Raw genomic sequence first — 25143 nt, 5'->3', positions numbered from 1 at the left:
CCAAGGAAACAGCACCAGAGTGTTCCCTCCCCCACCCAACTCACTCCCCTCCCCAGCACCTGTAGCAGAGCATAAGTTTCCAAAGCACTGCTGAGCTGTCAGCTGTGCCCACGAAGCAAGCATACAGACATCTTTTGTGCCTCTCTCATTTGGCAGCTGCAGGGGAGAGGTGTGGGGGCTGGGAGGAGAGTGTTCTCCCCTAACACACCCAGGAGAGAGCATCAGCAAGCATGGAAAAAAGGACTCAAGAAAACAGGGGAGGCAATGGAACAACCACACAGATGCCCATGTATTGACGTCCTCTCCTTCCTTTCAGCTTGCAGTTATTTATTCTGAGGGCTAATTTTTAATGTTGGAGAAATTCCACCTAAGGCTGGAGAATTTAAAAAAGAAAAAGTGAAGCACAGTACAACCTTGCCTGCCTGCAGCCTTTCTGGGATGAGGAAAGGAGAAAAGCCTGTCTGCCAAAGCATCTTAGTTAGCCACAGTAACCCACAGCTTCCATCAGCCAGCTTTTGGCAAGATCCAGGTGACTAATGACTGGAACAACCAAAAGTGCCACTGAGCACTATGCAAGCACTGGCATGCTGCTGGAGGATCTCAGTCCTGCCCCACAGCCAGGCAGCCAGCATGCAGATACCATAATGGGGCATGCAACAGGCTCCCATACCACAGGCAACAGGTGGATCAGAACAAGTGGCAAGTTAAAAAGCCACAGAAGGGGAGCAGTAGCTGAACAGGTGAAAGCTCTCAGCAGACCCCAGAAACCGAATGCAGCAAGTTAGGAGGGTGGTGGCAGCAGCAAGTCAATCTAAGCAGCAGGAAAAGCTACAGTTTTCTCCAGAGCCAAGTCCTCCAAGTTCAGTCCTTAAAACATAAGAGAAAATAGTAAGCAAAACGAGCACAGTAACTGTGGGAGGGACAATAGGAGAATCAATATAACATGCTTAGATAACATTTACAATATGTGTCCCCTTTTTGAACTTTTTCTGCACCTTCCCCTGGTTCTCTGTGTTTCTCTAGCTAAACAATCACTATCCCTCTAAAACTCAAGTAAGCAGAGAAATTCAAACGTAGACATACCACACTCCTCTCAGGCACTGGCCCATCCTGCAATTTCCAAGCTAAGTATGGAACTATACTCTAGAGCCCAACTCAATTAACACCAGCTCAGCTTTGACAGCACCTTCTGTTTTTTGATGCTGTCAGCTGGTCTACAGACAGCTGTTTTCTGCATGTACCCTTGCAAACTTAAAGAGGCAGGCCAGGCAGCAGAAGTCTGAGCACTAAACTCTTGGATTAATAGTGGTTAGATGGGGTAAATACATAAATAACAGCACTCTGAGGAAGTCAAGAATGGAAGCAGAGCTGCACAGAGGCCAGAGTGCAAGAGCGACCCAAATGGTATTTCTCAAACTTTTACAACATTTACAAACATACAAGTAGTGGCTGAAATAGGCTGAAACTCCCTAAAAATATAGACAGGTAAGTTTCTCTAACATTGACTTAATTACAGTTAAATAAACACTGCTATAGATCCATACTCCACCAACAGAAGTCATAAGAAAACAGGAAATAAACAGACATGTCATCCAATTTTTCACCTACCCTTCTTGTATCACTTTATCGAGCCCAGACTCTACAGCATCCAAATTGCTGCTACGTTCCATGCAACTACCAACCAAACTTCATCTAGCAGTTCATGTGCACAGGCATGAGACTGTTTCTTCCATTAACGCAGACTCCAGTTTGGAACAAAAGGCTCAAAGTACTGATCCATATAACTTATTTTCTCCCTCTATCTATTACAGAGGAGATATTATACAACTGCTAGAGATCCCTTATCCATACAGAGTTAAAAAACAAAAAAAGAAGCCATGCCCAGCATGCTTCAGGAAAGGCATCCAAACCAAAGTTAACTGGAACAAGTGAACCCAGCCAAAGCTCTGTGGTGCTGCTGGCCATTCCTAATGAAGAGAGCTGCCATGGGGCAGAGTTCAGACACACCCACAGGCAGTTCTGGCATGGATTTGTCTCCCTTTGCGTCAAGTAAAGTTCAAACCAATTTACAAAGGAAATCATCATCTTCATCTTCCACAAGAAGATGACAGAAGTGCAAAGAGGCAAAGCACATTCCCCCTCAACAGTCCCACTTTCCTCCACTGTACCATGCCATACTAAAGGGATCCCATTCAACTCAGGCTTTCTTGTATTACAATGCAACAGGACTGTGTGCAGTCAGAAGACAAATTGCCTTCTACTGACCCCACTAACGTGATCAGCAGACAGGAGCTGAGGAAGGCTGGATTGGAGCATGCTTTAGAAGAACCTTGTTTACCAGTTCTAGGTAAGCAGGCTTCACTGCTTCAACAGCTACTCATTTAGTTTTGGGGTAACCTTGAGCCTTCAACCTTGCCAACCAGCAATGTGATGCCTCCTAAAACGCTCAACCGCCAAAGAGGCTTTTGTTGCATCCATCCGAACTCTTTCTGTGCACCACCACCCCCCTCCCCCAACCAGTAACTCTGCTGGTGTGCAACAACACTGTGAATCTCCCATCCCCTTTTACATAGTAGCAATCAATGCGGAGGGCCCAGCGGCAGCAAAGCGAGAAAAGTAGTCTGAGGCAAAACAGCTCCAGCTGAGCAGCCCTAACTGCTCTGAATGGCTCTCCCCCTGCACAGATAGAGCTAATGCAGTCACCTCTCCTCCACCCCTTCTGCTCTCAAATGACTGAATGACAATACAGAAGCAATGCTCACTTCTCACAAGCCAGAGAAAACTGAGGGCCTCTGCAACCTATAAACAATATGTGAATATAAATGACACCCCATCCCAAACTCACACTGTAGTTAAGGCACGACAAGTGGTTCTAAACGTTCTTTTAAAAAAGAAACAAAGCCAAAAGAAACAACAAAACCAACACAGGACAGACCGCAGCTCTCCTACTTTTAGGCCTTCCTCTCCCTACCAGGAGTTCAAGACGACCCCCTGGTAACCTCAGAGAATAGCAGCTCCTTCTCCTTGACAAGCCACTAGCTGCTCTGTGGGGCTGCCCCATGAAAGCAGGGGTTCCTTTATTTACAGTTTCTTCCATCCCTTTCCCACCAGTTATTTCTGAGTGATTACGTTTCCTGTTTTCACTGCTCTGCCTGCATTTGTCATTCATCACAGCCATTAAAGTAGGAGGGAGGCGCAGGGGAGCAGACCAACACAAAGCAAACCTTCATGGTTCAGCAAGCAAGGGATTAAATTCCACCCCTTTAACTTCACCTCTCTTTCACACACCCTCCAAGATTTTATGTAAATATGGCTTATTCTCCATCATATATCCAGATTCTGACAGCATTGACAGGTCAGACATTTCAGGATGGATCAGACAGGCAACCTATTAACCCTGGTTTGTGACAGCTGCTTACCCTCTGGCTGGTCCATTTTGGATCATGAACAAGTTGTTCTGGAAAACCCCTGCCTATATCTTGTAGCTAGAAATGGTGCCACAGCATTTTTTACAAGTGAAAGCAGAGCAATATAACCCAGATACTCTTTCTTGTTATGGTGTTATTTGCAGACATCACTTCAAGTACTGGGTGCGCAATTTTCAGAAAAATGCAGTCAGAAAAGAGAGGGGGGAAAAAAAGTCCTGGCAACAATTTAGAGGGATGCAATCCACAGAAATACCGCCCTTTCCTGAAGGCTTTGCTTATACATTCCCTGGCAGCAGTCTCACAAACCTTCTTGATGAGAGTTGTACTTACTGAGTAACTCAGATACAGTATAGTTGCTACAACTATACTGCTACTCAGTACAGCTGCAGCTCTTCTGCAACTTATAGAAGTACAGTGACCCCTGGGGACATGGGGTATCAAAGGTGAAGGGTAAAAGAACACCTGGCTGTGAGTAGATAAAGGGCAGTTTTACTGTTTTAACACCCTTTCAGGTATCTCAAGCTATTCGCTCTCCCTTCATACATTCTCCTTTACTATAGCCTGACTCCCGTCAGTCACCTGAGACTCTCAAACACATGTGCTACCTATGAAGGATAAACAATAACCATTCTAGCAGGAGTGGAGCTAGAAGCATCCATCCCAGCCAAGTCCATTAGCCCTCGCCCGCCTAATTCAGAGGTCCTATTCACATGATGCACAGCTCCCCCAAGGCTGCTGCTACAGATGCAACCTTCCCCCCTCCTCCCTCCCAGCCACATTGCAGGGCTGCCCCAAAGCATTGTACTAGCAGCAGATGATGGCTAGGGGTGGAGGGAAGGGAAAGACTAAAAAGCAAAATGTTGAGACAGGGACACGAAGACTCAGAAATAAAATGCATCTGGTTTTTGAAAACTGCTGAGGGTATGGCTCAGTTATATGGCTAAGCTAGTCTAATGAGCAAGTGTGGGTTCGTGCAGAAGCAAATCATACACAGAAAGGATTCTTACCCAGGTATCAGAAAGCAATTAGGGTTTAATTAGTCTCAGGATAGAGAGATCAAACTAAAGAGAAAACTAATCACATGTGAAACTGAACCATGGATGGCATGTACAGACAGGAGACCAGGATAGACTGGAATGGTAAAGGACACCGAGAAGGGAGAAAACCCAGACAACCAAAAACTCTGTCAACAAAGAGGGAAGTCAGCATCCGAGATGACTGCAGCCACTTCTGAGGAAGATACATTTCTGGTCCCAGGTGCAGGGCAGAAGTTATCCTACTTTATGGGACTGAAAAAATGAACACATCTCAGTGGTCAAGAAAAAAGCAACTAAAATCATAGCAAAGGATAAGGAGATAGACTAGACTTAGTATCTGACAGCTCAGATTGCACAGCTGGGCAAAAGGGAGAATAACCCTGAAGAAAAAAGCAATTCCCCCATGCAGAAATCAAGTTCTTCCTTCCATTGCATTAGGAAGGGCAGGAATCCTACCAACACTAGCTCAAAATAGGGGGTATAGTCCTCTCTAACAAACTGTGTGACTGTGGAAGTCTATCACATTGATGCCTGTGCATCAGGGTGTGCTCTGATGATTAAAAGCCTATGATGAGTAACAGCCGGTGCATACACCGGAGGACTTAACACTGCAGATATTCACAAGAAAGTCAAGAGAGCTGTGTAGGTACTGTTCCATTCAGACAGTACATTCCCTAAGGGCTGGGTATTTCTTTTTCCTTCGAACAGTACCACCTTATTTCTTGATACTAGTGTAAACAGACTCACCACAGAGACTGGTTTAGGGAGCTGCTGATTCAGAGCATTAGCAACTTAAGATTTTAAAGTTCTCCTTAAGAGGTAGAACAAGCAGAGGGCCCAGAAAAGGAGCTTTGGAAATAATAATAGAAAAAAAAAAAACAACAGGTACAAGGAGTATAAATAGACCACCAGACAGTGAGAACCTGGGCAAAGCTGCTGCAAAGAAGATGCTGAAAGTTTCTAGGCTTCACTAGTATACCACAGTCACAATACAGTTGCGTTCCTTTGCTGAGTAAGTATACCAGCTTCTCTCACTGATCTTACAAGAGAATGTTAATGAGACCTACCTGGAAGGCTTTAAAATTTAGGGGGAGTACTGTTCTGGCAGGAACTTACTGGTTAGTAAGTCAATCTGAAACACAAATGACCTTTACTGTAAATGTACCTTTCCAAGCAGTTAGAAAACAAACAACACACACAAAAAAAAAGACACCCAAACCAAACCAAACAAAAAAAAACCCCACAAAAACCAAAACCAACCACCAAACCAACATCAACCCACTCCCCCAAAAAAACCCAACATACAGATCTGCCTTTAGAGAAATGTAAATAAGAAAAGCCGGTTAGTCTAGAAGTCAATCCTGTAGCACAGGAAAACTGGAATTTTTTTAATTCCTGTCTTCTTTATTGTTGCCAGCTAGAGGCTGGGTTGATTTCTTAAACAAACTGAAATATTCTCCTGCCACATAATTTCTGTATTGCAAAGTATCATTCAATTAACAACAATTATGGGCAAAAGAAGTGTTGCTCGCACTGCAGTAAGTGAACAAAAGTCAAAACCCTGGCTTCTACTGTGCTAGGTGCCGCAGAAACGTTTGGAGAGAAAGAAAAAGACAGAAGAGCTTCCTAGTAAGGAGTCTGGTAACGAGACACAAACTACTTTAAAGCTTCAGTCCATTTACATTCATTAGTAATTAAAAAATAGCTGTTTGGTTGGTTACATAAGAGAAGCTGAGGTCACCAGTATGGTTCTTTCAAGTAACTGTGGAATAAGCCAACAAAAAGGCAGCAATAATGGAAAGACAAGATGGTTATGTGGATTTAACTAGCTTTTCCCTTTAGGCCCTATCCACTGCAGGGCTCTAGCAGAACTGGTGAAAACAACAAAGGTTAAACCATGCTTATCTAACCACCACAGACAGAGATGAGCCAGCATAAAGGTTATTTAGCATCGATGTTACCACCTCACTTCACAGATGAGATATATGTAGTAGAGGCTGTCTTAGAGGTTAAGTTCTAGAACTAAGAACAAAAGTTCAGCGTTGAGATCCCAGACCTATCTTCTGTAGCTGATCTTGGGCACTTTATTTGGAATTACCAGAGCTTCAGTCTCCCTGGATGAGCAGGCTATTGCTAGTTTAACTTACCCATGTTTCTGAAACAGCTGCAGATCTCAAGAGCAGATAAGCCTATATCGTTACAATAGTGCAAGAGAAGATTTGGAAAGAAAAATCCAGTCTCAACAGTGTGTATCCTTCCTGTTTTGTGCAGAAAATCTTAGATGGAGTTTTCTCCTCCCCAATCCCTAGAGAGATATAGGATCCTTAAATGCATTTTTTAAAGGCAACCTCCAAAACAGTACTTTGTAATGTTAGGAGGACAAGTTATCCTTTCGAAACTAAATAACTGACCCTACTCACAAGTTTCACACAGACTTTAATATAATTAAAACTATATTTCAGTATACTTAAGACAAAGGCCAAGATTTTTTTAAAGACAGGACTCCCAACATCTTAAAACGCTATTCCCTTCTACAGGCCTGATTCTCTGAAAAACATTCACCCACCCAATTTTTGCCTTATCAGGAACCTGCTACATTCCAAAGGGCTGTGCTCAAGGTTGTAACGTTCTTTTCCAGGCCTTTTACTGACTATTTCACTGCCAAATACGGCCCTTTTCAGGATGCACTTGTCTGCAAGAACTCAAAACCTGAGACATTACAACAGGCCTGCACGGTATGCTGACGGAAAGAAGTAGATTGCTGTTTACTTCAATCAAAGGAAAAATGTGTCACTTTGTGTATTTTTAAAACCAAGAATTAATAATTGACATTTGCCTTCACACAGTCCTTTGATCCCAAAGCAAAACAAGCTAAAGGGATACATACAGTAGCACAGCTGCCCCTGGGGTGAGCCACTAGACAACTGCATACTGCGCAAGGTGCAGAGAAGAACAGGCAGAAGAACATGAGTTTGCCCTTTAAGATGGAAATAACCTCTTTCGAGTCCTTGCAGAGCAACTAGACTTTCTGAGTATTATCTGAGAGACCAAGCTGTAGATAGCATGATGGTAAACAGCATAAGTGGTTTGCTACTCCTAGTTTTCCCTTATAAATAGCAACCCCTCCCCACTGCCTACAGCACTGCCCGACATCTCCCAGGCATACTTGGTATGCATACAGAGATATGACAGAATTTGACAGCAGCAGATTTCATTTGGAACTATCTTCAAGGACATATTAAGCGATGCAGTTAAATCCACTTAAATACCCAATAGAGTATCATGATAAACCTGTTAAAAGGATTATTCTACATATTAGTTGATTTCTACAACAGTTGTATCTGTTGCAAAAGCCCTTTAAATGAATACGAGATAAGGAAATCACCTTGGGGCTGAGGCCTGGTAGAGCACGTAGACAAGATTCATGGGCCTAAGAGAAGAAACCAGCTATTTTAAAAAGAGGTTTAGCAGAAGAGAACAAGACCCATCTCTGTTGAGTTGTTCAAACCGCCTCAGATATTAATCCTATTTCAGGAATATAGAGAGTGCTCTGGGCACAATGAGTCAGCAGGGTGGGGCATTTTTTTCCGTGTTTGTGGACTGAACAGGAACAGAAAGAGCAAGAGAAGCTGGAAGCCAGAAATCTAGCATGTGGCTGCTATACAGGGAGGAATTCAGCAGAGTTAAGTCAGAAGAGCTCACAAATCTGTGCAGAGCCAGCACTCACAGGTAAAAATAGAAGTCTTATCTGGGAGGCAAGTAAACATCCTAAATAAAATTCAAAAGAGTAACTGTAAAGATGTTTCAATGCTGTAAGCTATCTCTATTTTCTCCTGATGACCCTTGCCCCCTCCTTGTTCTAGACTAAGCTTTTTAAGCAAATCACGCTATTCGATACAAGTCTTAGTTGCATTATTAGGCCAGGACAATGACATTTTATATTTCAAAGCACACAAGTGTAAGAGGACCTAGCAATAACCTCTAAAGCTCCCCTTCCCCAAAAACACTCATCAAGGGAAAATACTCACATACTACATAGTTGTAAGATGTAATATTGCAGATGTCTCATTATAGTAATTACATCATAAAATATAATATGAAATCGTAGCCCATGAACACTCACACATACACTCCTAGAAACCAAATGCAAGTTACTTAAGGTGATCTACTCTTCTCTAAAAGCTGTGCTGACCTGACATCCATACAGTCCTCCTTCCAGATGATTTATGACCTGATCTTTTAGCAGAAGCTAGAGACTTTTTTTAGTCTTAGTGAAAAAGAGTAATTGTATCTTCTTTTCCATTTTCTCCTGGCCTTAAACAGTCAATGTATTTGCTGATGTAATAATTAAAAACATGAAGTACTTACATAGGCAACTGAAAGGGGAGTCAGTCACATGGACTAGGATGTCATCTGGTCTGTCTCACAAACAATACTGGCTGTAAATATATCTTTTCCCCCATTTCCAGTCAGCAAGCCCTTAGGCTACCTTTCCTCCCCCCCACCCCTCAACAACAGAAACAAGCATCTGACTAGGGAAGAGGTACTCTTGCTCAAAGGATACCCCAAACCTCGTCCTGAAATCCCAAAGCAGCTGGCTAATCAGAAGTGAAATTGCTAAAGTTAACATGACTTCACAGCATTAATGTTCCCATTGTTATTTGAATTGACAACCTTAGAATCCCAACAGACTGGGGGTTTAAGCATACATTGTCTTTCGTGGCATTATACTCTCTCCCCTCCAACACCAACCAATCAGTTGCTGCTCCAACACAAACATTTGTGGGGAGGATGGATGGGATCCATGGTTAGAGAGGCTTTGTGTTTTGGTTTGAGGAGTTTTGTGATTTTTGTTTGGTTTTGGCTTGGGGGAAAAAAAAAAAAAAAAAAAAAAGAAAAAACCCACCGATAAATTCCCTGATTCAGTTCTCAGCGTGAACCTACAAATGAACAGTTGTTGGCAAAACTGACAGGGCAGCATGCCACAGCATGAAGCGCTATCACAAAAGACAATTTAAATCAAGACTTAGCCTCAAGGCGCATAATATGAAAATACTGGAAGACATATACAAGTACATGTTGTAAGACAAGGCAGCCTTTGCTTCAAATTTTAAACACATAAACAACAACAAAAAAGTAAAAAGTGGAAAAACCAGAGATCAACACATAAGCAGAACCAATCACAGCCATAGGTAGTCAAATGCAACCCAGATTTTGAACTTAATTATTTAGAGGGGAAACTGAATGAATGTTAATAGGAACACAGAATTAAGAAGAAAGAAGTAGTGGAAGAAAGTATATGAATTGTAGAAAGGGCAAGCCTCCAGCAACAGAGCTTGTTGTGTTTTGGTTTTTCTTTTTTACAGTATTTTCCTTTAAAAGTTATATATGGATATAAACTCATTTCTAAACATATACATATAGAGGAAGTTAATCCATTTTCCAGCTAAAAGAAGTGTGGTCCAGGAGAAATGCACTGAATTGGATTCCAGGACACTAGGGCTCACCAAAATTCAGCGAGAAGCCTGAGTTTCAGCACCTCGAAAAATTGAGCTGCACACTTCCTCGTTAAAACACTTGGAAATTTATTTATGCAAATCACTACATAAGATAAAAGCTTGTTATAAACCCAAGGCTGTTCTTCTTTTAAAGTTCACTTTTCATTCTTTACATGTGTTTGAAAAAAACTTGCAAATGACCGGTTTCCTTATAAAGAAAAAACCACAACCACAAAACAACCAACTATGAAATACTATTAAACAAGCCTATTTGCAATGTGCATCAGCCCTACGTGGCAAGTGTCCATTAATGGGAAAAACAGTTTTAGCATCAGAATGTTTCCTTAACCAGCTGTTGATCTAATTACAAGAAAAAGCTTATTACAAAGTTTAGGTGGAACATGCACGAGGGTGCTTGTATCTTTGCACCAGTGCATATTTGCACATTCATTGAAACCAGTCTGAAACACCTACATACAGAATAAAAGATTTAAGTTCAAAAATTCTTCCTCTTCAGATTTTTTTGTGCACACATATATTCAGAACTCATTTACATAACAGATAATCAAGTCTCCTTCCTTGCTTTAAGTGGAGATACTGAGATTTCATACAAGTACTGAAATGGAGGACAAGCACAAACTCTGGAAAGATGCATAACCCTTTATCTGCAGTATGAATTTTATTACATTTACGTATCAAGCACAAAACAAAGCAGAGCTTAGATCACATTAGTATGTATTTTAGTTTGACCAGGCGGTGAAACCACAACAAATTATGTATAGGTCAGTGCTCAAGCCTGAATAAATTGGGGGTAGTCAAGGTCAGGGCTAGGGCATGTTTGCTGAACACAAACATGACAAGTCAGTCACATTCAAACAGCTAAGATCACACCATGGTGTAACAGAACTTATGTTTGTTGCAGACAATCACCCAGCTGAATGGAAGGCATCTTCTTCTGTTGTCTCAGATGCTCTAAAAACATAATAGACATATTTTCCTCTCCATGTGTACTAAAAAAACCCCTACCTAACCAAAATTCATTTTGACAGAGTCCTACCTCAGAGGACTGGACAAACTGAAAAAAGCGTATCTAATGTCTTGTTGTAAACACAATTTTATCACTTTCTCTTGTCTTTTTGCCTCTTAAGACAGCAGAGGCAGAGTGGTACTAAAAGAATTATTAAATTACAAATGCTTTCCAAACTGCATTACTGTTTCCATAGCACCCGTCCAGGAGGCATGGCAGATGCATATGGACAGTTCTCCAAAAGGTAAGAGAAACTTTAAACAGAACTACGTCTTTGAACTGCCTGCTCAGTATAGCTCACAGATAGCTCTCAACCACATCTGCAGTACTGCTACTGAAACTGGACAGCATAAGCTGCACGTGTGTAATTTTAAAACATTTGTAACTTAGGCCTGTGAAAACCCTATCAGCTCTTTCGAAGTCAGAGATCATGCCCATACTTCAAAATCAAGATACCTTGGGAAACTCTGGTTCAGGTAGTTATATAGAAACATACAGCTAATGCTGTAGAGCTTCAGTCACAGCAGAACTGTCACTAGAAATCCCCTGACATCAGCAAGTCCTGGATCAAGTCTTTCCTGAGATACTGTTACAGCTCTCAATGAGTAGCCATCGGTGTGTCCAACTGTTAAATAAAACAAAACCAATAATCCAAGCAAAAAAACCAACCAACCAGCCAAGATTTTTTAAGCTCTCTCATTCCTTCCTTGCTAGTTATTCCAAACTCTACCTCTTTTCCATTAGGATAATATTTTTTCCTGATGGGAACCCTGACCCATTTAGCAATACAGGAAAAGTCTGATAACGGCAAGTTGACTTCAGCTCTGTGACTGTATGGTAAGAATTCATATTCTTACCAGGTGGATTTTACTGGGAGTGTCCTTCGGTGCCCCACTCCCGTGGATGTACTCAAGGGGCTTCCTTTGAAGCTGAGTTTGGTGCACCAATACCTGCCTGCCCTCCATGGCACAGGTATAGGCACCTGCTGCTTCTAGGCACACCCAGTTCTTTACTTACCTTAGGGGTGCTAGATTTTCTCCTCTGCTAGGGTCAGCATTATCTCACCAATTCACCTCCCTGGTGGAAGTTTTCAGTACAATGCAGACTTTTTCAGTGGTGAGAGACATCAAACACAAACAGGAGTATAAAGATAAAATCAGTATCAAATTGCAGACACTGTCATGGAGCTCTCAAGCTAATAGTGGGGGGTACTAAAAGAAACATCGTGATACTATCAACCATCTACAAAAACTCTGCTGAGATGAGATTGGCTGTGATGTACCTCTGAGGTGGAGACTGCAACAGGACCTTCTGTCTCCTACATCCTCCTGCGACATATGTCCCCCCACCTTACACTGTCTCCTCCCAAGACTTACAGATGCTACAGCTCTGTTCCAGGCTGCTGCCCACTCCTCCCCTCAGCAAGATGGACAAGTGCTACTACTGGAGAAGAAGCAAGATCATCTTCTCTTCCCTAATACTGAAGTAGAGAGGGATCAGCATCAACCTGAAGTTTCTGATATGGTTTCATGATAACCAGTACTCCAGTAGCTCCAAATCTTTAGTTTGCTTTGACCACCAGTTTACTAATATAAAGTTATTTCACTCAGTGCATACAGAAGTTGCAAAACCAATTTGGATTAGAAAGGGTCAAAATGATATATAAATCCTATGTATATATATCTATACAAAGCAGTGTGGTTTCTCACTAACTGCAAAGGGAAAGGCTTATGGGTTTGTGTAACTGCTCAGCTGTGCTTAGGAGGACCTTCAAGAAATTCAGCAACTCAAACTGAGGAAGTGCTTCTTCAAAGACTAAATGGCTGCAGTGACAGATCTGCATTCTCTAGGCTATGTGTTCAAACATCACTTGGGAATACAGGAAAGTGGAAAGTAATTTTCTTCAATACGCCCTGACCTAAATTCATAAGATACGAAAGCTCCTGCACTCACATGGAGCAGAACCCAGCCCTCATCTGAGGTGACAAGAGCATTAGACCACATAAACAATCTCAAAATTGCAATCAGCCTCTCATTACTGTCATTCAGTACAGATCAATTCAAGAAGGCAGCCAGGCCAGTAGCTCAACACTCCACCTGAAATACCAAAGGAAAAACAGGGAATTTTCTTGATCCCTATCATCAGAAAAGAGCGTGAGGACCATCAGTCAGGTCTGCCAAAGGCAGAAAAATCTGAACTATTGCTTAAGTGTAAGACAGCAAGTGGTTCCTAGGCTCCCTGTTGAGGGGAGCACACACTGGCTCTTCTGAAGATACTTGAGGACTAAACACATAATCCCCTTTCTCCCACCCAGACCCCTCCATCTGATCAGATACACGCTCATCATGCAGTTCTGTTAGGAACAGAACTTTTGGTCTCATTACAATCAAGGGATCACAGGTCTCCTAGGAAAGAGGGCAACGGCAGACCATGGAGCACCCAAACGAGTTAGATGATTCTCAACATACTTCATTCCTACAGTTAAGTTCCTTAGGAAAGAAACTAGCGGAGAAAAGGCTGAACAGAAGGTTCACCCAAACAATTATTCAGGTGATTGTTAGCCCCAACGTATTGCTTGTGTTAAGTGTAGTAGTTTTCTGTCATAGTTAGAAGCAGTTCTTGAAGGCCTTTGAGGAGCATGCTTATGTGAGCTGAGAGATACTTGTTCCAGCAAGTTAGGAAGCCAAGAGCACCTTTGAGACAATACTTTAGACTTGACTAAAGCCTTCTCTTCCTGATACCTATCTACCCCATATCAGGAGCTATGGATGATCAATATAAGGCTAGAGAAGTGGTGTATGTCCCAAGGCTGAAGAATGTATTTTCATCAAGACTATAGCTTGTCAGATTTTTTTCCTCTCTGCAATTCAGGTTTCACTCATCAGCTTTTTATTAAAGAAAAACAAGAAAAGTAAACAAGGAACAGCCCGTAAGATGTGCTGTTCTTCACTGCAGTCACTGATGTGGTGCAGGCTGCAGACATATACAAGGCACCTTTAATCGCAGCTAAGCACTATGCTTGGTATCCACCACAATTAGGCTTAGACAGCAGAACTGCAACAGACGTTTACAACAGGATGTTCTTTGCTGGCAATATATAGTCAAATATATTCATGCAAATACCACAATTTCCTCAAAGACAATGATAGAACATTGCCAGACTGAGGCATTACTATGTTTTCTTAGAATGATGACAGTGATTTCATCCCTATCAGACTGAGAGGTCCAATGACCACCTCAGGAGAATGTAAAGCAAGAAGTACACAAGACACACAGGGAAGGGAAGGGAACCCCCACACTCAAACATTCAACCTAAAAGGATTCAAACAAAGGGGACAGTCTGCAGAAGAGGTGAAGGGCAAGGACGGGGGGAACACACAGAAGTCTTCCAGCAGTGATCAACTCACTTTCTCAACTTATTACTTTCTGAAACTTCACGTGGTAATGTCAGTGCTGACCATTACAAAAAAAATTTCAGGAACAGAGTGAAGTTAGCAGGAAGCAAAAATGAAGATTGCTATGGACTGAAGCAGTTGGATGCTAACAGTCACAGAAACATGCTTTTCTGTGTCTTGGCTCATACTAAGCACCATAATCTAATCTCTTTTGGGAAGCCCTGAGCCCAGCCAGGCTGAGAGGCCATTACTATCTTCCTGGGCAAAATCATACCGTGCTATGTAATTGTAGACTGCAGCAGATACAATTCTCTGTGTTTGTACGTTACACCTCCCTAGTGACAATAGACCAATCACATTTACTTTTCAGCAGCTCAGACATGTTTGAAGCCTGATGCTGTAGTGAATGAGGTATTTTTCTTCAGAACAGATTATTCTGGGAAACTGCTGGCCCATTTTAAAAGAACACATAGATATGACTGTAGGTAACTGAGGGTTTTGTTGGTTTTTTTATGGCTTTTTGTGTGGTGTTGTGATTTTTTTGGTTTTGGGGTTTTTTTTTGTTTGTTTTGGGGTTTTTTTGTTTGTTTGTTTTTTTAAAAAACTATCCCAGCCACTAGAGCCTGCAGCAGCCTCACCCATACTGTGGGTTCTAAATGGCCACTCCTTACCTAGCTTTGCAGCCAAGAGAATATATAATTTCTGATAACATAATAGCTGGCACATATCCCATCAGCGAAGTAGCTGCATTTCAGTGTTGAGCGTAGAATATTCTAAAGTCATTAAGAAGAAGTAAACAGACATAGCGAGCCAAGGCTGCACAGTGCACTTCTCCACACATCAAGGACAGGGCACAAACACAGAAGAGGAGCTGCCGAGTCCAAACACACGAGCTGCTCACTATTAAGTAACTACTGCAAAAGCTGGCTTATTAGATTTCACATAATACTGTGTGATCCACAGCAGCCTGCTACAGTTGTTACTATCCTGTTGTCGCAGACCAATCTGTGAGTAATTTGGGGCTTTTGGATACTTCAGAGTGAGACCTAGCCTGTGCAGAAGCTCCAAAAGAGCATACAGGTTTTTTATATCATATTTTTAAAAGAAGGAAAGTTGTGGGGGATTTATTCTCCCTAGAAAATAATTCCTCCCTCCACAAAATAAAAAAAAAAAAACCCAGAAGCAACAAGGATTGGTGAAATGACTGCAAGTAACACAATAACAGAAGATAACAACTAGGCAAAGGGGCTGTAATACCAACAGGCACAATTCAGTAGTATAAACCAACAGACTGAATTTTACTAATTCACTCTTCCTACAGGGCAATCATTGTAGATTCTCACACACATACTCCTCATGTATTCATGTAGCCATGAGCAACTAACTCGGCTCCAGCTGCCACGTTTGGGCAGAGCTTTCTGTGAAACAGAGATTCCAATTACATTTGCAATAATCTGATTACTACACCAGCCATAATCTGGTTAAGAAAGGGTCTGAGACATACCATTTTGGCAGCTGGGAAGAAGACAAAAGGGAGACATGCTTTTGTTATTTTAGCAACAGGAAGATTTGCAAATCACAACCAGATTTTGTGACAGAAATACGCTGGTCGTCCGCAGGACAGTTTTACTGTTTAAAACGCATACAGTACAACTCAAAAAAAGTTTAGAGAAGTTATGGGTTTGTAGAACTGCCTCAGCAGTAAGACAGACCAACATTCAAGGATCTACTTACAGTTTATGGTTACTTTGACATCACATGTAATTTAAACATATGATCAGGAAAGCAATCCACTTTATTATCAGTGAGCTGGCCAAAACCTGCTTTGTAACTTAAGACACTCAAATTGTTGTTTTGGAAGTACTTCATTCACATGCAGTTCACCCAAACTAATCCATGCCAGCATTTCTGTTGTCACGTGCAGTCTACCCCCCTATCTGCACAGCAAAGTTGCCATTCAACCTGTACCAGCACACCATTTCTTTCCCTACATGTGTCAGCAAGAGATTACTAAAGTCAATGATATTTCACCAGGGAAAGAACAGGATCAGGTCCTTATTGTTCTTTCCATGCTTATCTGACTGGGCAGAACAAATCAAAGACGAGACAGTCAAAAAAACCTGCTAGTCTTGGTTTCTCTGGGGGAAAGCAAGCTCCAGATAAGCTGTGCCTCCAATGAACAGTCTGATTTTCATGAACAGCAATATGCTTCCCTATGGTAATTGAAATGGAGCAATTCTCCTCAAACAGCTTGCCAAGTCTCACCTCATTAACCTTTATGGACTGACCTCCAAAATTCCTTGAAGCTGAAATACAGGCCCCCCCTTGCCTCTGCACAGTAACTGTTTATGCCTAAGAGGTTGGGGAGAGAGGGAGGGCATTAGAGAGAACTGCTAAATGTGCTAGAACTGGAAGATAGAGACCTGTTTCCAGGCCATTACGGGGTCCCAAACCTTCACAGGCTTCTGTCTCCTTTGCTGGCCCATCTTTCAGAAAGCCTGCAAAGTCAACCTTAGATTACAAATCACCCTCCCCTTCCCCAACACTCCTTTTAAGAGTCAGCAGCAGCTATAGTGTGCTGCTCGGTATTCAAATAAGTATTTCCTAACCCACACTTGAAGATTTAGCAAATTTTCTAATTAAACCTTATTTTTCCCCCTCCCAAGTCTGTCACTCAGGATGCCTACTCCCCATTCCACCCAACTCAGTTTACTACCTTTGCTCACACCTCAGTGAAACTTTCTGGTGGCAGTGAAAAGCAAGCTGTCAATGAAGGAGTGACTGAACACAGTAGTTAGCATTTTATCCAAATATCCAAACCAGAGATATTAGACAAATGGAAGCACTTAGGAAAGGTGGTAGAGCAATTAATTCCACAAATTAGTAGATCCTAGCTTTCTTTGTCTGAACTTCAAAGAGCATAACTCCAAGAATCAAAAGTAAAATGTTCCAGTTTTGCACCTCTGGAAGTCTGTACATAGGGTCATGTACACTCACACTAAACAGTGAAAATCTTCAAGGTTAAAACCACACACTTGTGCAACTGCTTTGCTAGAGATGAGAAAACAGAGGAGACCAAAGCACCTCATTCCCCAATGTATTTCACTGCTTTAAAGTCCATCACCTACACACACAAGTAAATCACTTCATAAGCCATGGTCACTGCTTATAGCAATCTAAAGACAGACCCATCTTCTCCTCATGTTTGCCTATTCCTCCACACAGCCATTAGTTTCACTCTACCAGCCCAGTCCCTTCATTAGTTCCAAACCCTAACCAATTCCACCATGCTCATCTCCATCCTCAGCTCTTTGCTCCCTTGCTCATCTTTGGTTCTGCACGGGAAAAACAGCTGAAGAGCTTTCTAATCCAGAAAAGGAAGCCAGTGCAAAAAAAGTACCAAGACATCAGGTTTTTCTACTCCTTCTTTCTCTTCTTTTTCCTTCAGCCACCTAGAAAGAAGCCTCCATCTCAGAGGAGGTAGTGCACTGGAGCAGGCAGTAAGCCCATGCATGCTTCCAACTCTCCCTGCCACTTCTCAGGACAAGACCAAAATTTCGTACGAAATAGCAGCCTCTCTGTGTTTTTCCTCTGAAACCATTTGGGCAGAGGCTGACAACTGTGAAGCAGAGTGGATGCACATCTGTCAGCGTGCACATTTATACACATCTGTCAGCGTGGCTTTCGCCATAACCCAGTGCTTTTTCAGTACTTTGAACACAGTCAGCAAGGACCATAGGAGCAGCTCACTGAGCCACAGACTTAATATTGTGGTTCCACTTGTCTACACGTTTCCTGCTCAAATGAAAGGCGTTATTGTCTTGTTGTGTGGCATTCACTGCAATGCTTTAGGTGTCTAGCCCCTGCCTCTGTGAAATCACCATGCTGAAATCACCTAGGTCCAACTGTTTTGGCATACAGAACAGCATTCTAGTCTGTGGTCATCACAGCATGGATGCACCACATGGCTCTGTTGCAGCTTGGCCCTAGCTCTGAGTTCCTACAACACTCCCAAACTTTACCTGTGCACTGCTATTATATTTCACCTGCCCAGCCACAAGTCACTGCCTGCCTGGTAGGCCCTCACGCAGCGATGGCAACTGCACAAAGTGGGCTCATCTCTACAGCCAGACAGACCACTTTTAAACTGTTGGTAATTATGCAGGGATGACCAGCAGCTTTCTACCTAACCCATTACTTGCAGAATTCATAGCCCTCTGTCTACTTACTCCACAGGAAAACCAGTCCCACTTCAATATCTCTGTCGTGGACCACAAAAATGAGCTTCACACAGACAAATCAGGTGACATCAGCACTCTCCAGGGCTTCCCAGTGTCGGGCAACTACTATCTGGGTTGGTTTACACTCTCATTTCAAAGGCAGGTGCTTTGTGATTGCAGAAGAACCTGAACGTTGAGGTGGGAGAAACTCCATGATCTAGGGTGAACCTAAGAAAAGCAAAATAAAATCTACCTACATGCCATTACTTATGGTAAGCCCGGCGTAAAGGTTAGCAACTGTTTGTGGAAGAAGGAACAAACCAACCAACCAACCAGGACTGCAGAGTCCACTATAGTCATTGGGGAGATAAAGCAGAAGCTCCATAGATTCCACTAAACTCAGCTGGAGAGAAAGAGAAATCCGGCAGAGAAAGAGAGGGAGCTCTTCACTCCCCCAGACTAGTAAGAGGGGAGTAGTAGCACAAGCAGCTTGATAATCTCAAAAGCCACTAAATCACTGGAAAGCAAAGGGGAGGCACTTGTCATCAGTGCTCCTAGGAAATCCACTGACCATCACAGCAGAGGATTAAAACACGTTTAAAAAGTAATAGCAAAATGAACTAAACAAGAGTCGGAGAAAATTTAAACCTCATTCCTGATGCAATGTAAGTCACAGACTGACAGCAGGACCTGTAGCCAGCAGCCCTTAAAACTAACAAGCAAGCTGCACATTATGAAAGTTCCTACATTTCAGATCCTCGGAAGGAGGAATCACTACCTCTCTGAAGTCTGCCTCAGTTGCTCAAAGGAAAGTTGTGTTTCTAAACAGCAGTAACAGCACTGGCATGTTCCCTCATGAGTCGTTTTTGCACTGCTAAAACATTGCAAAGCACTTTTCAAACTACATCTTGTAAAATCCACAGAATACAATAGTGAGTGGAAGAAGTGCAGAATTAAGAAACTTGTCCAAGAACTCAGAAGATGCAAGTAACTCAGGAACAGACCTCTGCAGAAACTGGTACAGAACAATGTCCTTCCATGATGACATACTGCACGCCTTTTGGGGCTTTAAAATTAAGTAGTGTCAAGGATTACCTTAAAAGCAAGAAATTCAGATGCTTGCCTATTTGGTCAGGCACTTAAGGCATACAAAAACTGAGGAATCTACCGCTCTAAGTAAGTATGCACTTTAAAATGGCATTCTGCTCAGCTGAGATAACAGGAATTTTGAGTCTTGCAGTTCACATGCATAGATAAATTCCAGCACTCTTTCCTGTCTACATCAAACTCACTAAAAATATAGAGAATGCTCCATGCTCTTCACAAGGGGACATTCAGCACTCTCACATTTAGTAGAGGCTAAAATAAGTAAAACTTTGCTCCCAATGGAATTAAATTATACATATCCCCAAACTGACCTTATATTGAGCACTGTGGCTGTTGGTAGCTTTCTATAGAGAGAGCCGGGCAGAACTCCCTGGAGAGCACTATCAAGTCCTCTCAAGTGAACAGAAGTCACTACTGCGGCAGCTTTAAGGAAGCAGCTTTACAGGTAAATATTATCTATGTGGACTCCAGACAGAGTTTTTCCATATTGTTACACAGATAGATAAAATCATTTCATACACAGAGCTATGAGAGAGCATGCACTGATTTTATGAAGCAGGCTATAAAGCCAAGCAATAACTCCAGTGTGCTCCTCAATTAACAAACTGTTACTAGTTAAAAAACTGACCCAACTGAGGCCATTGCGAGGCCTCGTCACTGCATAAAAGCACTATGCAACTCTCCCCTTGATTATAAGCAGAAATGCACAACAGGTGGCTGTCTCTGCAACTAATGTTTAACAGTAGACAGAATTTTAAAAATCTTGTTCTTCCTCCACAATCATAGTAAAAATAATCAAGCTTAGCGGAGAATTAAGATGTGATTTTTTTTCTAATTCCCACTACAGGAAATTAGTGATACATAATTCATCCTAACATAAATATCTTTGCCCAGGTTCCATTAAGTACATTTAATAGAAAGTACAGTTATTACCAAATCTCAACCTTGAAGCACTCATTCTGCTCCTTGGAAAAAACTGAAAGCCTACTACCTTGGTCTGATTTAAGGTTTTTGATAACGCATCTCCAAGAACCTAGATTCGAATTTTGGCTTGGATCCCTTGGATTCCCTTGAGAGTTAGGTGACCTTCTTCTAGTCCTTTTTTGTAATACAAAAGTAGGAAATTATCACTTGACTGTGAAGTCAAGAAAGAATTTGAACAAAACAGCACGTGTCCACTGGCCAAGCTCAAGGTGCACTGGGACAGCAGATCCAGACAGAAAGCTCACATGGCACCTGTCCACACCACATTCAGCATTATTATGGCCAGAGTCATGAAAAGCAAAGCCAGCAAGCATACAAAAATTTTGCTTTGTGCAAAAAAATGCACAAAGAAGCCAAATACTATTGAACAAATCCCACTTGATGCTAATTAACATTAAGGCTGGCCAGAACCTGCTGTGATTCAAACTTGCACTCTCTGTTCAAGCAAAACTTCAGGGAAGCCTGGCAGAACCAGTGACTGAACCACAGGTGCAGGAAAAGCTGGCTGGATCTGTGAACTGCGTTCATATCATGTGGTGATAGAGAATAGTCCACATCAGAGCATGATAGTTGGGAATGGTAGCCAGCCAGCTAATCACACAGTGATCACTCATGCCTTTGTTTTATGAAAAAGAGGTTCTGCCAATTGGTTTCAGATCAAAATTCTTCCCAATCAGGAAAGAAATAAAATTTTTATAAAATGATGCTCAGTATGAATTAATCAGAAACACAGTCCTCCTGAAGGCATAAGCCTTTTTGGTTAAGTAAAATGTTGCCACCAGCTAATGCGCAAGATAGTAATGACTAGCCATCTGGTGAAGGTTCCTGCTAAGCTTGCCATGTTACCCCCTATGCTGAGGAAAGCAGAAGGTGGATCAGTTACAGTCGGTCCTTGCCTGCAATTGTGTGGTCATCCTTACCAAGAAGACACAAAGCTTTCCAGCACAACAAGGAATTGTAACTGTTCCAACTTTTCAGCAGCCCATTTTTTTTTTAAATCACTGCATCCCAGCTAAATTATTTAAAAATAGAAATTATCTATTGCCTTTCTGAAAGCTGAATTTATCCTCAAGCTTTATCAACCTTTGCTATCTTTCCCCCTTTGTTTTCTTCTGCAAAAATTGCAACTGCCAGGAGGCTTCCCAGTCATCTAAAGAGCATCAGTAAACAAGAGCAGAGACAGATGGCTGCAGCTCAGTTTAAACCAGCACAAGATCCAGCCTCTCCCTGCATTGCAAGCACTACCTGTAAGATACAAACAGATACATAAAACCGAACAAGAATGCAGTAGTCCCAGATAGAAAACAAGTATGTATATACAATCTGATAAGGAAGAAGTCACTGTGAGGACTGGGTGCTGAGATTTCATGTACAGTGAACATCCATTACAGCTGTACAGCCTTCCAATAATACAACAATGGGATGTAAGGATGGCAGGGGGGCAGGGAAGAGTTCTCCCTCCATTGTTGCTCCCAAAAGTATTGCTGGCAAAAAACAATGAGCAGGGAAAGTAAAACAAGGCATCTCCTTCCAGCAAAGTTACTCTTCTGAGAACTAATACACCGAACTCACACGACCTGAGAAAATGACAGCATCTCTGATAGGCCTCTCAATTCACCTACTACTTCAGGAATTCAGTCACATTGAAGTTAACATGTTAACCCCTTATTAAAATGACAGATTCAAAGACAAAGAAAACCCACAAGATAACTCACAGATTTAGAATGATAGAAGTCTAGCAAAACAACCATAATGTTTTTTTTTTTTCATTCCTGGATTTGATTCTTTCATTTACTGCATAGAAGACTACTGGTGTTAGCACAAGATGCTACTTAGATTATGTGTCTTGCCTTGCTAAATAGATTCAGATGTCCACATACATTCAATAAATCTATCTATAGTTCACTGTTTGCCTCTTTCACCAACTATAAATCCACTGCAATTCCACAGACACACCTGCATGCCTGAATGGCTTACATAAGAATGGGTTCAAACATTGCCCATTCTTCCCCAAACAAAAATTTTGACTCTGCTGAAGTTAAATTAACAGCTCTCCCTCAGGGCTTCCTGGTATTCCAAGTTCCTCCTCACTTAGTGATAGCAGAAAGCTTCAAGAACAGGGTTGCACAATCATCACCTCCAATCAGTTAATTGAAGGATGACACGAGACAGAACAAAAATCTAGCACTCCAATTAATACAGACAGGAAAAAACAAGATTATGGGAGCAAGCATCATTATTGGTAAAGCTCCAGCAAAACCCTCAGGTTGTGGCATGTTGGCACACTACCACCTCTGAGGTAGAGTTTAACTACTCAGTGCAAGAATACGAGGGAGGGAACAATCTGGTGGTGAATACTGAACAGCTCTGGCCCCTTTTTACCTCAGTGTTCACATTGAAACTTTAAGAACTGATTAACATGGGACTCCATTGATCCTCTCAAGAGAAGCCTAAATCAACCCTTCTGGGAATCCAATCTATATTCCTAAAATGCAGTCTGATGTATACCTCTGCAGGACCTTCCTAAAACACGACAACTACAAAATAACCACAGACTTCTCACATTAAACAGTTGCCCCCTTAGAGCACCTAGAAAACCTCTCCCATTCATTTCCATGATGCCACATTTCCTGCTCCATACATTTAAAAGACTAAACAAGAAGCTGGTACACACCTGTATCCCCATGGAAGCAGCTGTCCTGGTGACATCTCCCAGAAGGCAAATCTCCATCACTTGGCCAGATCTGTCCTGTTTTTCGTACACCCACAATAGTAGCCTCAGACACAATGACTTGCTGCTGCCTGTGCCGTTTTTGAGACTGGGGGGTTGGTGGACTGCTACTGTCAAAGGACTGCTGAGAGTTCTGGGAGGGAGAACGGCTTTTATCCCGATACATGCGGTAAGTGGTGGGGCTGGGGGAGACATGGCTGGACTGCCCTGAAGAGAAGTCTTCCTCACTGGAGGTAAGGTTCTCATTAGAGCTACAATCAGGAGTATATCCTCCTCCAATATCTTCAAAACTCCTGGGGGAATAAGATCTCCTGGGCCAAGTGAGATGTTTTTCCTGGTCCGTTGTGCCCTGATTTCGCAGAATAGGTCCTTTACCTTCTCCTTCCCCCATCATTCCACCTACATAGATACTTTGATAGGGTTGAAAGTCCATGGGCTGCCAAGGTGAGCGGTTACTGCCATTGGCATTAATCAGGTTATCTTTGAGAAACCTGGGGTTCAGTTCAGCATCCTCATACTCTCCATCATAGCCAAAGCTGCTCTCCGAGGACTTTCCCCTGTAAGCAGGCCTCTGGAACTCGCTGAAGCTGGGTACCATGTTAGAAGGGAGGGAGTGCAAAGACTTTTTGCGTTCCATTTGCATGGCTTGGCTACCAAGGGAGCTTATTTTATCAGAAACATCTTTATCATTGACCTTCACTAGGCCCTTCTCATGATGATACTCCATGTTCACATAAAATGGCTTTTCAACAACATCCTTGTTATCTCCAGAAGAATGTGAATTAGCCTTTTTAATCCTCTCAAAATTGGACCTTAGGGCTGCCACACTGGTGCTGCTCCCTCTCTCCTTAGAAATGGGTTCAAATGATCCCTCCTTCTCAACAGATCCCACTAACCTGCGAGTGGAAGCCGATCTGTGTTTTGAAGGAGAGCCATCTGTATCACAGCGATTCTCCGTATCTTCTAGAACTCTCTTCAGTTTCTCTTCACCATAGTACTTACACCTGTCCTGCTCTCCCTCTCCACGATGGGGGTTGTCCAAAGGTGACAGGTCTGACCCATCGCTCTGGGTAGAGAGCTTCCGCAGAGAGGGTATCCTGGGTTTGAAGTTTTCCTCCCCGTGGTGTGACTTGCTTTTTTCATATTCGTCTTGGTCAGCAGACTGGTGATGATGCAGGTCTTGGATCTGCTGCTCTGCACCCCCTTCAGGCAACTGAGAAACACGTTTAAAACCCCATCTCTGTCTATCATAGCTTTTTTTCTCCTTTGCCAGAAGAGTCTGCAGGTAAATCATGCGGAACCTCTCCTTGTTGACCTCCATCTCCAGTCTCCGGATAGACGCTTTGCACATCTCTAGCTCCTGTTCAATGTCCCCCACAGATTTCAGCTCCATTTTAGGAGGCTCAGAGTCTGCAAATTGTGCTTTCCAAGCCTCCACAAACCCCACAGGGTCCACCATTTTGCATACAGGAGTAAGCGGAGAATACGGGAAGAAGGCTGGAGAGAGATAGGTGGAGAGAATAAACCAACCGGATCTCACATGTAGAAGCAGAAACAGCTCCGGCAGGGTCAACTCAATGCGTCTCTTTCACGGTCCATGCAGGGAAACTGGGAGGCAAACGACAATCCTCGGAGCAGTCTCTCCTCCCCTTCAGTTTTTGCCGGTCCCAGCCCCCCGTACGCTCGCTACTCTCTCCCCGGCATGACTGATCTTT

The 25143-nt window shown here is 42.5% G+C and overlaps 1 protein-coding gene across 1 annotated transcript in view; it reads right to left on the bottom strand.

The window, feature by feature from the left end:
• The window catches only part of BCR (BCR activator of RhoGEF and GTPase), a 109984-nt gene extending 84841 nt beyond the window's left edge, over positions 1–25143 (bottom strand). The window contains exon 1 of the mRNA XM_075167860.1: positions 23372–25143. Coding sequence (XP_075023961.1) covers positions 23372–24887 — 1516 coding nt within the window. The 5' untranslated portion in view covers positions 24888–25143. The remainder of the gene's footprint in view (positions 1–23371) is intronic.

The sequence above is a fragment of the Calonectris borealis genome, chromosome 18, assembly GCF_964195595.1.
Source record: "Calonectris borealis chromosome 18, bCalBor7.hap1.2, whole genome shotgun sequence".
NCBI classification, from domain to species: Eukaryota; Metazoa; Chordata; class Aves; order Procellariiformes; family Procellariidae; genus Calonectris; species Calonectris borealis.
Note: the sequence above shows the minus strand (reverse complement) of the source record. Positions and strands in the feature narration are given on the sequence as shown.